The sequence below is a fragment of the Megalobrama amblycephala genome, linkage group LG12, assembly GCF_018812025.1.
Source record: "Megalobrama amblycephala isolate DHTTF-2021 linkage group LG12, ASM1881202v1, whole genome shotgun sequence".
NCBI classification, from domain to species: domain Eukaryota; kingdom Metazoa; phylum Chordata; class Actinopteri; order Cypriniformes; family Xenocyprididae; genus Megalobrama; species Megalobrama amblycephala.
Genome location: NC_063055.1, coordinates 25,343,053 through 25,358,908, shown reverse-complemented (window position 1 = coordinate 25,358,908; position 15,856 = coordinate 25,343,053). Strand labels below are relative to the sequence as shown.

Here is a 15,856-nt window from a genome sequence, read left to right as displayed (position 1 = left end):
GCACCTGTGACCCAGACAGAGCGGTAAGACACACTGGTTCACATTCAAACTGCCATTCATTGGTTAGGAGTTAATGAGAATCAGTAACGGGTAATCTATTTCTGTTAATCTCCGGTAAAATATCAACACTTCTACGTGTTGTATGTGTGTGAGTGTGTTCTGTGCCACTAACTGATTTGAACGTGCCCATGGCCACTGAGTCCATGAAGGTGACTCCACTGAGCTCCAGAATAACGCAGTGTTGCGCACTCTGAGTCTCCTGCTGGTCTGGAGGATTTACTGTGGGATTCTCCTTAATGCCTTTACTAACTGCCTGCATATACAAAAAGAATAATAAAATATAGACATATTTAAATGAATGAAAAGCAGGGTACTGTAATGGAGGTTATACCTGTTTGAGTGATGTGAAGGTCTGGTCTGCATTGGCGTAGTAAAGTGGATTACAGGAGGAAAACACAGTCACACCAGGGACCTGGAGTGCCTAAAACCACAAAATGGAATTTTGGGAATTCTGGAATCATTTCGATTTATTATTGTTTGAAAGAGTTTCTTATGCTAACCAAGAATTCATTTATTTGGTCAAAAACACAGTAAAACAGTGATATTAAGAAATTTTATTAAGACTTAAAGGTGCCCTAGATTCAAAAATAGAATTTACCTCAGCATAGTTAAATAACAAGAGTTCAGTACATGGAAAAGACATACAGTGAGTCTCAAACTCCATTGTTTCCTCCTTCTTATATAAATCTCATTTGTTTAAAAGACCTCCGATGAACAGGCGAATCTCAACATAACACAGACTGTTACGTAACAGTCGGGGTGTACGCCCTCAATATTTGCATATGCCAGCCCACGTTCCCAACATTATGAAAGGCATTAGACAAGGGCAGAACGTCTGGATGTGCACAGCTGATTCAACAGACTAGGTAAGCAAGCAAGGACAATAGCAAAAAATGGCAGATGGAGCAATAATAACTGACATGATTCATGATAACATGATATTTTTAGTGATATTTGTAAATTGTCTTTCTAAATGTTTCGTTAGCATGTTGCTAATGTACTGTTAAATGTGGTTAAAGTTACCATCGTTTCTTACTGTAGACAAGAGCCGTCGCTATTTTCATTTTTAAACACTTGCAGTCTGTATAATGCACAAACACAACTTCATTCTTTATAAATCTCTCCAACAGTGTAGCATTAGCCGTTAGCCACTGAGCATAGCCTCAAACTCATTCAGAATCAAATGTAAACATCCAAATAAACACTATACTTACGCCATTAGACATGCTGCATGACGAACACTTTGTAAAGATCCATTTTGAGGGTTATATTAGCTGTTTGAACTTTTTTTATGTTGTTTAAGGCAAGCGCGAGCTCTTGGGGCGTGGAGCACGAGATTTAAAGGGCCAGCAGCCCTGAATCGGCTCATTTATAATGATGCCCCAAAATAGGAAGTTAAAAAAATGAATAAAAAAAAATCTATGGGGTATTTTGAGCTGAAACTTCACAGACACATTCAGGGGACATCTTTTTAGACTTATATTACATCTTTTAAAAAAAAAGTTCTAGGGCACCTTTAAAATAATTCTATTTTACTATATTTTATAATGTATCCCTGTGATGGCAAAACTTAATTTTCAGTAGCCATTACTCCAGTCTTGCTGTATTATACAGTTATATTAGCAGTTGCTCAGCTTAACCAAAGGCTGGTTTATATGAGAATTGTGTGTAAATATATTACATTTGCATATTTCTCCAGATCCCTGTAACAGTCTGTACCGGCAATATGACCAAGAACGGCAGACCTGGCACTGAAAAATTTAGAAAGAAAAAGAATAAGATTATGAGAAAGATGAGAAAAATAGAGAGAGACACTGTAGATAAATATCAGACAATGCAGATGACTCACCTCTGTGTCCTGAAGACGATAGTAAGGAGAGAAAACACAATTGCAATGCCAAGCCCCAGGTCCAGGTTAAACACCAGAGCACTGAGCAGTGTCACTACCCACACTACCTGCAGCCTCAGTGGGAAACACACACAGGAAACACCCTGGATGAAAGGCCTACATGGAGCAGGATTTTGATCTAGTAGCATGTCGTACTGGGATTTATTATGTTAGGATAAATGGATTGGTTGCTCTTACCAGGTCCAAGCGGTCTGTATTCCAAAGTTTACGAACATCTTTAACTTGTGCAAAAACCCCTTGCAGATTAACTAAAATAATTACAGCCAAAACTGTCTGAAACACACACAAATACACTTTATAAAACCACTTTATTACACTATATCCGTATGATATATACTTGCTAACTGAAGGTGATATTGGGACCTTTGGAAGCTGCTGAAAAAGGGGGCCAAACTTCAGCAAGATCAATAGAATTATCAGTGCAGACACCAGAGAAGTCACCTAAGAAAAAGAGAGAGGTCATGTTCAACATGGAGTTAAAACCGTACTGCAGTGCTCCACACCTAAATGTACATAAATGTATTGAAGAAAATCATGTTCATTTGTGTATGTGGTTTGGATCTAATCAGTGAGCCTTTGTTGATAAGAATGAGAGATGTTAATGATCAATGCTTTAATAACAGAGTCACATGCTGCATTACAATTCAGTTTCATTCAGATGCATTCTATAAGTTGTAACTTCTTCCTGAATCTCTCCATCAGTGTCCGACTCCGGTTTGAACAATGTAAGGCTGAACACCGTTACTGACAATCATCATTTTGGCTGCGTGAGATTCTCCAGCTTTGTTGCTGTTGAGCAACCGAAGTGCGAGCTGTTAAAGCTCCCCCCTATTTTGGAAAGCGCACCGCAGTTCATTTGCATTTAAAGGGACACGCACAAAAATGGCATGTTTTTGCGAACCACCCAAATAGGGGCCAATTTGACAAGCTATAATAAATTATCTGTGTATTATTGGGCATTAAAGGCCCCCTTTAATCGAACATCTGTACTTAATGTGGCCAGTGCCTGAATAACACAACAATAAAGTCTGAGAACATACTCAATATAACCTTCCCATGTTATTCACATGTAAACAGGAAAAGAATTGTTGTGCATGTACATTTGACTGTAACATGAGACAGCAGGTGTTCGCACCTGAGTTTGTCCGCCTGTACTCTCCTGCACAGTGCTGCGAGATATGGATCCGGTTACTGGAAAGCACTGGAACACCCCTCCAATAGAGTTACTCAGACCCAGAGCCAATAGCTCCTACAGGAGGAAGAGACCATTTGTGATCAGACAGAGGAGAGGCTGCAAATATCTATACTAGTCTTATTGTGAGGATACAGGGAACAAAATGTTAAAGTTACATCATTTGTTTGTTACCTGGTTGCTGTGAAAGGGGTACCCATGTTTATGAGCAAACATCATGCCCAAAGAAGCTTGTAAACCATAGCCCACCACTGCCAGCGCAAGAGCTGTCAAAAAAAGCTCCTGAGAGAAGAAAAATGATGGAAGAGAGGGAGGTGAGAGACTTAGAGATAAATAAAGAGAGAGAAAAAGGGATAAATGAGAGTGAGAATTAGTTTTAACACCGAAATACTTCCAGCTAATTGTTTTTTTAAAGAAAATCCAACACTCTGCTGACCCGGTTGGTATGGGTCCAACGGTCTGTATTCCATACTGACCAGACAAATCAAACTGCACTGATGACACAGTGGCAAAGATAATCTAGGAACATGAAGAAAGAATTACTGTTGCACAGCTAGTTGAGATAACATGAACTAACACGGAACAGATGTATTTAACTAATGTTGATAGTGAAAACTAACAATAACTAATAAGTAAAAGGACAAATTTATATTTAAACAAAATTATATTAATAAAAACTTCTTTAAATAAAAACTATACAATTTTTAAAAAACTATAAAAACCCTGTTTCAAGTGTGTTTGTGCATGTGCCCACCAGCACCAGCTCCCATGGAATGGGAAATCGAGTGCTCCAGCATGAATTCAGCACCTTTCCACCAGCAAGTATAACCAGGGAGACAAAGGAAACTACCAGTGTCGCTGGTAACACTCTCCCGATTCCAGATGCAATGTTTAAAAACATCTATCGGACACACATATGTACATTCAGCATTTGAGATATAAAGAAATCACAGATGTCAAACACACAGAGCTCATTCTCACCCAGAACACAGCGAGGACGCCTCTGTGTTTGACTATGGAGATGCCCATCAGTAAAGGCAACTGGTGAACAGTCACATGGATGGCAGCTGCCGTAGTGTATCCACTGACCAACGGCTGAGACAACCACCGACACACCCCTCCACAACGCAGCACATACAGCAGAATCTATAAGGAGAGAGGATTATACAAAAACACACATTCTTATACAGAATTAATACAGCTTGTGTGTGTATTACCTGCATTAATCCACACAGAATGGTCAACTGAGCTGCAAAGGCAACTCTCATGCTTTCAGACTCCATCTCATTGCTCTCTGCTCCACTGCCTTGAAACACCACATCACCTGTTACCGTACCGACCATGATGGAAAGGATAGAAAATGTACCTGTGGATCAGACAGATCATCAGTCAATCAGATAGTCCAATCAAATAAGAACAAAGCCACTTAATTTGTTTTACTCTCATTCTTATTTGTTTTACTATATTTTATTACAACATTATTTTATACTTAATTTTATATTTTAATGTTTTGTTTTTTACTGCGTTATCTTATATATTTTTATTTTATGTTATTATATATTTTATACTTGATTTTCTGTTTTAATTTCTATTTCTAATTAAATATGCATTTTGTTTTACGTTTTATTAAGTTATTTTATAAATTATTTTATATTATGATATATTTTATACTATTATATATATATATATATATATATATATATATATATATATATATATATATATAAAAATAAAAAATATATATATATATATATATATATATATATATATATTATGTTCACCCAAGGAATAGTTCACCTGAAATAAATATATACAGTTATGTGAAAATGATTTTTTTTTTTTTTAGGGCTGTCAAACGATTAATCACGATTAATCGCATACAAAATAAAAGTTTGAGTTTGTCTAATATATGTGGGTGTACTGTGTGTAATTATTATGTATATATAAATACAAACACATCCATGTATATATATTTGAGAAATATTTACAAGTATATGTAGTTATTTATATTTTTATATAATTTATATTATATATAAATACATTTTTTGTACATAAATAACATATTTCTCTTAAATATATACATTAATTTGTGTGTATTTATATATACTTATTATTTACACACATTACTCACACATATATTATGCAAACTCAAACTTTTATTTTGTATGCGATTAATCGCGATTAATCGTTTGACAGCCCTAATTTTTTTGCATGTTTGTCACACTTTAATATCTCAGATCATCAAACTAATTTAAAATTTAAATATTAATCAAAGATAACACAAGTAAACACAACAAGCAGTTTTTAAATGAAGGTTTTTATTATGAAGGGAAAACAAAATCCAAACCCACATGGCCCATTGTGAAAAAGTGCTTGCCCCCCAGCTGTTAAAACATAACTTAACTGTGGTTTATCACACCTGAGTTCAGTTTCTGTAGCCACACCCAGGCCTGATTACTGCCACACCTGTTAGCAATCGCAAGACCCCACAACAACATCCAAAGAACTGCAGGCCTCACTTGCCTCACTTAGGGTCAGTGTTCATGACTAAGTGTCAGTGTTCGCTACTGAGCAAAAAGAACATAAAGGCTCATCTCAGTTTTGCCAGAAAACATCTTGATGATCCCCAAGACTTTTGGGAAAATACTCTGTGGACAATGGACAATGTCCGGCCATCTGTTCGTGACCTCAAGCTGAAGCGAACTTGGGTTCTGCAGCAGGACAATAACCCAGAACACACCAGCAAGTCCACCTCTGAATGGCTGAAGAAAAACAAAATTAAGACTTTGGAGTGGCCTAGACAAAGTCCTGACCTCAATCCTATTGAGATGCTGTGGCATGACCTTAAAAAGGCAGTTCATGCTCGAAAACCCTCCAATGTGGCTGAATTACAACAATTCCGCAAAGATGAGTGGGCCAAAATTTCTCCACAGCTCTGTAACAGACTCATTGCAAGTTATCGCAAATGCTTGATTGCAGTTGTTGCTGCTAAGGGTGGCCCAACCAGTTATTAGGTTTAGAGGGCAAGCACTTTTTCACACAGGGCCATGCGAGTTTGGATTTTGTTTTCCCTTCATAATAAAAAACTTCATTTAAAAACTGCATGTTGTGTTTACTTGTGTTATCTTTGATTAATATTTAAATTTGTTTGATGATTTGAAACATTAAAGTGTGACAAACATGCAAAAAAATAAAAAATCAGGAAGGGGGCAAACACTTATTTACACCACTGTATATTGAAAAATATCAACAAATGTGCTTGTTACATTTCATTTTTTGGTCAACTGCTCCTTTAATATCTTTTTTCTTACAAAGTGGCACTGTGTATGTACTTGAAAGAGAGTTCACGTATGTGTACTTACCCACAGAGATGTGTTTGGATGTTCCAAATATAAAGTAGATGAGAACAGGGTAGAAAGATGAATATAGACCAAACACTGGAGGAACCGCAGCCAGCAAAGCATTAGCCATCCCTACAGGAATAGAAAAATGCTGAAAATGAACAATTTGTGTGTAGAGAAGTATGCACAGTTCTGTACAATAGAATTAGTCATTACATCCACTTTATCTGTCGGATTTGAACCACAGAGCATTGTGAGGAAAATTATTGGCTGCCAGTCAATAATACAGATCTGTAGGTGTTTAGTATGAAAAACAGGGCGATGAAAATCATAATCGACATCACAGACACTTTAAGTGTCTACACTCTCAGAAAAACCCTAAAAATAGACTATGATCAATGGTGATCTATGTTGACCAAAATAAATTCTTTATACTTTGCAAATAAAGTTTCTTGCATGTCATATACCGCATATATTGCAGTTCAAATATCAAAGGAGTGTGTGTGGAAGTCTTAAACCTTGAGGCAGGTGCATGATTCCAACACTGATTCCTGATATCACATCTCCAACAGCATTTTTCCTGAGTGAGTATTGTGGCAGCCATGACAAGAGAGGTGCAATAGACAGGAAGCAGCTCTTCAGCCATGTACCTGAACACCTGATGAAAAACAACAGAGAAATTAAGGTTAAATGTGTTTATTTCTCATGAACACTGTGTCTATTTTGTGATCACAATTATCTTAAGTGTGCATGCTTCTTAAATAAGCTCCTTTACTCTTCCCACCCACACTCACCGGCTCTCCTCCTTCAGCTTTTCCCAAATTGTACGACGTGCCTTCCAACTGCGATGTCCCTGGATATCTAGTTCTGCTTCATTCAGACCATAAACAGGATTAGGATTGAAATTCTCACTCTGTGAAAGTCTTTGATTGTCCATCTGTGAGAACAAGAAAAGTAGCTAAAACAGGCACACTCCTAAAAAGAGTGTATGATTATGTTTCTCATGTCGAAGCTGTTGTGACGTGGCCTTGAACTCAGAGCAAACCGTCTATTATCATTCTCACAAGCAAACACAGTAGCTGAAACCAATTAAACTGGAAGTCTATAATTCAAGAGAGAGAGAGAGAGAGAGATTCATTATTCACTCTTTTCCCCCTCCAGGCTTCCAAAGTGTTATTTATTGTCTCAAATATTCACTGACTATTATGTTTGGATCAGCTTCGGTCTGACCAAAGGTTAAACGATTGTAATCTACCACTCCTAAGAACAGAGATCATATTACACATCCTTGAGCGACAGTTTGTACTTAACAGACTTGTTACTATTTTTACTGTAGTTCTTTAATAATGATCTCCAGATAATGATTATGCAACCTCTTTGTAGGAGGCAGGGCTATATTATCCAATAAGAAGACATGCCACTTTTCAACAAATAATGCATATTCAGTCACAAGAAATCTGACCTTTGACTCTCTCTCTCTATATATATAGTGCAGATCGACGCTACAGAAGACATACATCAAGTCTATATGCAATGTTTTATTTATCAGTATATGGACAAAATCATCACAAGCAGATGTTGCACCAGAAAAAAATGTCACACTATTTTCTGAAGCCATATTTAGATGTACAGGAAATGCATTTTCTAACACACAGTAGTACAGTTTAAAAAGTATACCAGTTACAAACTTTGGTGGGAATACGCCAAATAAAGCATGTAAAATATCTGATCACGACTAAGGGGTGCAGTGTCTTAAGTGTACAAAGATATCAGCAGCCAAAAATGATAACACATCAAAGCTCATCTGCGTCTATCAGCACTTTTTGATAGGAACACACGTGAGGACAGGTGACTACAAAGTTGAGTGTGCAATAAAAGAGGAAATAAGCTTGTTATCAATCCGTTTTCTTACCTTGTCTATCGAGAATTCACTGAATTCTGTTCTGTGTGTCCTGAGGAAACCACTTTATTATCCCTGTGCACATGACCCAAACAGCTCAACAAAACCTCAGGCCACCTGTGGGATGTATCTCAGCTGAATGTATCTCCTTAAATATTTTCATTGTTTTCTGTTGTTTAAAGGTCAGATTTATAATGTTACCTCATATATAATTTATCACACATGCTGTCTCCACCCTACATAATAATCACCATGGTAATTTCCCCCATCTATGTGTCTCATTGGTTAATATAAATGTCGACAGTGCTTAACATCAGAAGGCAAAAGGCTGTACAATCTTACACCCACACATCCTCTAAATATACATTTAACAACCTAAAAAAAAAAGTGTCAAAAATGACAAACACAAATTGGGGAATTTCCATTACTGCATTGGTCACTATATATATATATATATATATATATATATATATATATATATATATAGTTAAGAAATTATTACTTTTATTCAGCAAGGATGCAATAAATTGATCAAAAGTGACAGTAAAAACATAAGCAGAAGAACATTAAAGATTTAAAATTATAAGAAATGTCTCTTGGGACCAAATCAGCATATTAGAATGATTTCTGAAGGATCATGTGACACTGAAGACTGGAGTAATGATGCTGAAAATTCAGCTTGGCCATCACAATAAGAAATTACATTTTAAAACATATTAAAATAGAAAACAATTATTTTAAATTGTAGTAATATTTCACAAGATCAATGTTTTTACTGTATTTTTGATAAAATAAAATGCAGCCTTGGTGCGCATATATAAACAGTGCATAATAAAAATGACGAAGTGCATCTTTAACCTAAAGTACAACACCAGAAATCTGCACCACAAACAGGATAAAAAGCCAAAAATGTATCACTCTTAATCTTAATATCTAATTAAGCATATAATGCTGATGTGAAGCCATGGTATAGCCTGGTAATTTTGAGCATCTGATGCAAATCTGCATACATTGTATTTTCTGCCCCAGATGTAAACTTACAGTAGCATGTTTTCCCTCAGTATTGAAACTGCTTCAGCAGCACAGTGAGATCTCTGAGCCGCTCCGCTCTGCTTCGTGCAGACTGGTGAACTGGCAGCTCAAAAAAAGAAAACGTGAAACTACGAGAAAAGCTAAGATTTGTGATTTGCCTCAGAGGGGGTAAACGGGGAGGTCTAGGGGGGTGTCTTGGTGGAAGGGGCTTGCGTTTTACTCTGGCACTCTGCCCATTCTCGGGTTCAATGTTTTTGATTTGAGAAGGGGGTCGTGGGGGCGGAGGATCTGGTGCTGTGATTGGCTTCGAGTGGGCAAGAGGAAGGGGTGAAGGTGGAGGGGGGAAATCGGTAAAGGAGGACTCGGAGTGGGAGGAGACTTCCCAGGGTGCCATGCTGTCAGGGGCCACAGATGAGATGGGAGGATGGCCACGCTTTCTCGTGTCGGCCTGAGGAGGATGTTGGGGAGTGGATAGAGAAGGCCTTGCTAAAAACAAAACAGATGAAGAAATTTAACAAACAGAATTGTATTGAAGCCTGTTTCTGCATTAGAATAAAAATTTAAATATTATTTCATGTAACTGCAACAAAAACAATTTGTAATAGCAACTACATGCAGTGGGTACGGAAAGTATGCTGACCCCCTTAAATTTTTCACTCTTTGTTATATTGCAGCCATTTGCTAAAATCATTTAAGTTCATTTTTTTTCCTCATTAATGTACACACAGCACCCCATATTGACAGAAAAACACAGAATTGTTGACATTTTTGCAGATTTATTAAAAAAGAAAAACTGAAATATCACACGGTCCTAAGTATTCAGACCCTTTGCTCAGTATTTAGTAGAAGCACCCTTCTGATCTAATACAGCCATGAGTCTTTTTGGGAAAGATGCAACAATTTTTTCACACCTGGATTTGGGGATCCTCTGCCATTCCTCCTTGCAGATCCTCTCCAGTTCTGACAGGTTGGACGGTAAATGTTGGTGGACAGCCATTTTTAGGTCTCTCCAGAGATGCTCAATTGGGTTTAAGTCAGGGCTCTGGCTGGGCCATTCAAGAACAGTCACGGAGTTGTTGTGAAGCCACTCCTTCGTTATTTTAGCTGTGTGTTTAGGGTCATTGTCTTGTTGGAAGGTAAACCTTCGGCCCAGTCTGAGGTCCTGAGCACTCTGGAGAAGGTTTTCGTCCAGGATATCCCTGTACTTGGCCGCATTCATCTTTCCCTCGATTGCAACCAGTCGTCCTGTCCCTGCAGCTGAAAAACACCCCCACAGCATGATGCTGCCACCACCATGCTTCACTGTTGGGACTGTATTGGACAGGTGATGAGCAGTGCCTGGTTTTCTTCACACATACCGCTTAGAATTAAGCCCAAAAAGTTCTATCTTGGTCTCATCAGACCAGAGTTTTTTTAGCAAACTCCATGCAGGATTTCATGTGTCTTGCACTGAGGAGAGGCTTCCGTCGGGCCACTCTGCCATAAAGCCCTGACTGGTGGAGGGCTGCAGTGATGGTTGACTTTCTACAACTTTCTCCTATCTCCTGACTGCATCTCTGGAGCTCAGCCACAGTGATCTTTGGGTTCTTCTTTACCTCTCTCACCAAGGCTCTTCTCCCCCGATAGCTCAGTTTGGCCAGACAGCCAGCTCTAGGAAGGGTTCTGGTCGTCCCAAACGTCTTCCATTTAAGGATTATAAAGGCCACTGTGCTCTTAGGAACCTTAAGTGCAGCAGAAATTTTTTTGTAACCTTGACCAGATCTGTGCCTTGCCACAATTCTGTCTCTGAGCTCTTCAGGCAGTTCCTTTGACCTCATGATTCTCATTTGCTCTGACATGCACTGTGAGCTGTAAGGTCTTATATAGACAGGTGTGTGGCTTTCCTAATCAAGTCCAATCAGTATAATCAAACACAGCTGGACTCAAATGAAGGTGTAGAACCATCTCAAGGACGATCAGAAGAAATGGACAGCACCTGAGTTAAATATATGAGTGTCACAGCAAAGGGTCTGAATACTTAGGACCATGTGATATTTCATTTTTTCTTTTTTAATAAATCTGCAAAAATGTCAACAATTCTGTGTTTTTCTGTCAATATGGGGTGCTGTGTGTACATTAATGAGGAAAAAAAATTAACTTAAATGATTTTAGCAAATGGCTGCAATATAACAAAGAGTGAAAAATTTAAGGGGGTCTGAATACTTTCCGTACCCACTGTATTATTAAATTCCGACTATTTCTCATAATTGTGACTTTCTTGCAAATGCAATTTTATATTTCATTATTGTGATTTAATATCTCATAATTGTGACAATAACTAATTACAACTTTGTTGTAATTGTGTTGAAATTGTATCTTACTTCTCACAACTGCTACTTTCTCAGATTTGCAACTTTATATCTTTTATCTTTATAAACTTAATTACCTGTTTTGATGCAGGAAACAGGAACTCAAATTTCTAAATTCCACCTTATTTAACTTATCTTACACACGTTCAGTTCTAATTATCCCCTCGCCTAACAAGTCCCATTACAAAGGCAAATGTTGGGACAATAGCAGCTAATTAACTTAGCACCTCCTGAATATCCTTGAGTTTGCACTTGCATTGTCTGTTGATGAGCTCAGGTAACATTGTGTAGACAGGAAGAACAAAGATCAATGTAAACACACAGTTTATATGTCACACATGAGGACTGATTAGCATCACTTCTCATGCAATGAACCTTTCAATCTCTCTTATGAAAACATTTGATTTCCAGTCAAATCAGTATATTTTTGACACCATCTTGTCATATACTGTATCAATGCACTGTTGATTCCATAAAAGTAATTTATCTATAGGTGGTGTATTGACTATACCTGCTGTTCTGTTCCCTGATGAACCAATTAGAGGAAGCCTATCCTTCGACATCACTCTGTTGTCCTGTATAGTGATACAAAACACATGATCATGACAGTGTGATATTGTTTGAGTTAATGTGCTGATACTGTATATTTACTTGTATATCCAATCTATTTTTAAGTAATTTTTGTGAAACAGCCATACCTTGTCATGTTCAGCCTTTTTCTTTCGTTTTTGAGGCATCTTAGAGTTCTTCTTTTCAGATTCATCCTCTTTATGAGCTTCTCTAAATTGTGACATCCTTTCTTCAAAAGATCAGGAAACACACACTGACTCACTTCAAACAAAGAGACACATCAGCCTCACAATAAAACAAACAATACATAGATATTTTTATATTTTAAAACTTGAACTAAAATTAAAATAAACATTGAAGAAATAAAAATGAATACGAATTCAAAATATTAATAAAAATTTTAATAGTATAGATATTATACTAAAGTAACATTGGTTGCTATTGCAGTATTTGTTATACTCACTTTATCCACTCCACTTATTTTCTTCTCTTCACATTTTGTCACTCCTTTTTACATCATGTGATCAGAAAATATTCTCATTCCTTTCTTTCAAATCTTTCCACAAACCTTAATGTGGCTTTTATATCTTTGACTCTCCCTCACGTGTTTTCTTTCCTCTCTTGCTTTCATTCGTTCAGCTGTGGATTAATGGGATTGGCCATCGAGCCGCTATGATGATGAACAAAAGGGAACTGGAGAAGGGGGTGAAATATTTATACTTAGTTGCACAGCCAAAGCCCCCCAACACACTGTGTACCCTCTCTCTCTCACTCACCCACACACACACACCTGCTGGCCTGTAGCCCAGGATTGATACATTATACACACATGAATCTATCTTCAAGCCTCTCGCACACATGTACACGTACACAGTCACAACATATTTGATACCATTTAAAAGTTTGGACACACCTACTCATTCTTTCTATATTCAATTCTATATTTCACAAGTCACTAAAACCAAAACTACCACAAATTGTGTACAGACCAAATCAAAACTATATCAATTATCTTTAGATTTTATTTAAACAGTATTTAAAGGTTCCACATGTATGCTCGGTCCAACTCATCCATTTCATTAATTAGTAAACTATAGTATCCATTAGTTTTCTTATTATTATTATTAGGGGCCGAGCCCCTATTGTAATTGTCAGTTTTATTATTATGTTTCCCCACTGGGAGTATGGCAGCCCTATGAACCATAAGAAGGAAATTTGGCACACTTGTAGTGATGGTAATGTCTAGTAATCTGACCAATTTTGGAGTCTCTAGGACCAACTCTATAGCACCACCACCAGTTCAAAAATGCACTTCTCTAAAGGTTATAACTTTTGAACCATTTGCTCTAGACATCTGATTAGTTTCTTCATACTGATGCCATTCAATATCTTACATTAAGTCTCCGCCCTTTACAGTAGTGGCCATTTTGAAAAGTACAGTATATATCCAATTTTGTCCAAACTTTAATCACATGATCTTTGGACTGAGCCGCACAGAAATGACTGAACATTTTTTTTATTCATGTTTGTTCAAAAGTTATGATGTCACGAATTTAACGAGGTTGACCCGAAATTGGTTCAGAGGCTGCATCTCAGCCAAACTTTGTTCAATCGAAACGAAAATTAGTAAGCTTGATCAGGACCATGATCTGAGGGTCCATGCCAAATTTGGGAACAGCACCACCTACAGGTCAGGAGATCTGAAAAATGGCTATTTTGGCCAATATCTTTTGAACAGTTTGTCAGAAAATCAAGATGTGTGTCTATGGATTCCTTGGGCCATGCCGAATCCGTGGATACGGTTTTGTCAACATCGGAATAACCACATGTCCGCTATTTTAAATTTGAATTGCAATATCTTTTAAACAATTTGACATATCTTCACAAAACATTGGTACGTATCATCATCAGAATGTCCTGAAGGTACCTGAGAAGTTTGAACATAGCGTCAACTAGTGTTCCAGAGATATAAGCAATTATCCAAAAACGCTTATAACTTTTGAAAACATCGTCCAAAATTTGTAATGCCATTTTATTCCCTGGCTAATGCCGATTCCAACGATGAGTCATTGGTCATTTTCCTTCAAATGTACCTGTCCGCCATATTGAAGTAAATGAAAAACGGCTCAGATAATCTTTGGACTAAGCCGCACAGAAATGACTGAACGGATTTTTATATTCGCTACCGTTCCAGAGATATTTGTCTCCGAATGTTACCTTGCTTGTGTTTGTTGTCTTATGCTAGTTAGCTTAGCATACTAATTGCTTAGCATGCTAACCAGTTGCCTTTCTTTCTAATGTGGCTCTTCAGCTATCTGGTTAACAATAAACGTCATTAGCATGAAGTTAGCTTAGCATGCTAATCTGGTTAACATGCTAAGTATTTTTTTTCATTCACACACAAAAAGTTCTCTTCAGCAGCTTGGTGAACCTACATCCTGAAGTAGCTCAATGTGTAAAGCCAAATGCCTGTGGAGCACCTTGCCCTAAGGTTGTGGGTTTGAATACAGGTTGGAGTGCTTTTATGAAATTGTGTGTTTTGGTTCCTTTATTGCCTCTTGGATTAGAAATAAATGTTTTTTTATTCATGCTGTGTTCATTTTCACCTAAGCTTCTGTACATTCTGAGTTCATTCTCACCTGTAATTCTGAAGCTGTTCAGCTGTTTTTCATGTTTGTTCATTTTCTGCTGTTTTTGCTCATCCTGCTTCGTATTGCGCTACAGCATGATGAGCTGCAAAATGATCTAACGTAAAGTTTTTAAACATAACATGCAGTGCATTTTTATAATTCTTCATTTTAAGTTCATTTTCAAATGAACTACTACACTTTGGCAGTGTATGAATGTTCACCTGCCCAGTGGTGCAGTGAGATGAGAAATGGACATCAGACTCAGAGGTTGTGGGTTTGAATCCTGTGTGGGGTCACTGGGGTGACTTTATACAATTGTGTGTAATGAGTCATTTTGATTCCTTTATTATCCAAATAAGCATTGTACTAATCTTTAGTCCTCTTGGATTAGATACAAGTGTTTTTAGTTCATTCTCATCTGAACTTCTATTCATTTTGAGTTCATGTTCTGTGCTTCTGAAACAGCTGTGCTCCGTATTGCGCTACTGCCCCTTCTGAGGCTTGGCCCCGTATTGCTGCTTGCAGCTATATTTACTATTTTATTTGTAATTTATTTTTGATATAACATTTAAATGATTACAGCATTTTAAGCACAAGCCTCAAAGTTATTTTAGTAAGCACATAATATTATAGTATTTATTAATATCTGTAATTGGCTTTTAATTTGATATTTTCAGTTTTAAATTTAGTTTTAGTAATCCTATGTGCTTTTGTCATTTTTATTTTATATATATAGCCTTATTTATATTTATAGTTTTAATCATTTTAGTACTTCAACTTTGTTTTTGTTTTTTCAGTTTCATTTAATTGTGATAACCAAAAATGTTTTTTAATAGTTTTGTGTTAGTTAACAATAACAACACTGGCCTTTATA

The 15,856-nt window shown here is 37.0% G+C and overlaps 1 protein-coding gene across 1 annotated transcript; it reads right to left on the bottom strand.

Annotated features, from left to right (window-relative positions):
* Window positions 1-63: 63 nt before the first annotated feature.
* Window positions 64-14,397, bottom strand: LOC125279879 (solute carrier family 26 member 6-like). Its single transcript, XM_048209995.1, has 17 exons — window positions 12,481-14,397; window positions 12,294-12,357; window positions 8,415-9,920; window positions 7,297-7,439; window positions 7,021-7,160; window positions 6,524-6,634; window positions 4,379-4,527; window positions 4,143-4,307; window positions 3,916-4,062; window positions 3,336-3,680; window positions 3,105-3,218; window positions 2,333-2,410; window positions 2,147-2,242; window positions 1,910-2,016; window positions 1,742-1,811; window positions 392-481; window positions 64-313 (listed from the first exon to the last, which is right to left on the bottom strand). Exons 4-17 carry the CDS (start codon window positions 7,437-7,439, stop codon window positions 71-73), a joined length of 1,998 nt encoding a protein of 665 aa, XP_048065952.1. The 5' UTR covers window positions 8,415-9,920; window positions 12,294-12,357; window positions 12,481-14,397; the 3' UTR covers window positions 64-70.
* Between the last annotated feature and the right edge of the window lie 1,459 nt (window positions 14,398-15,856).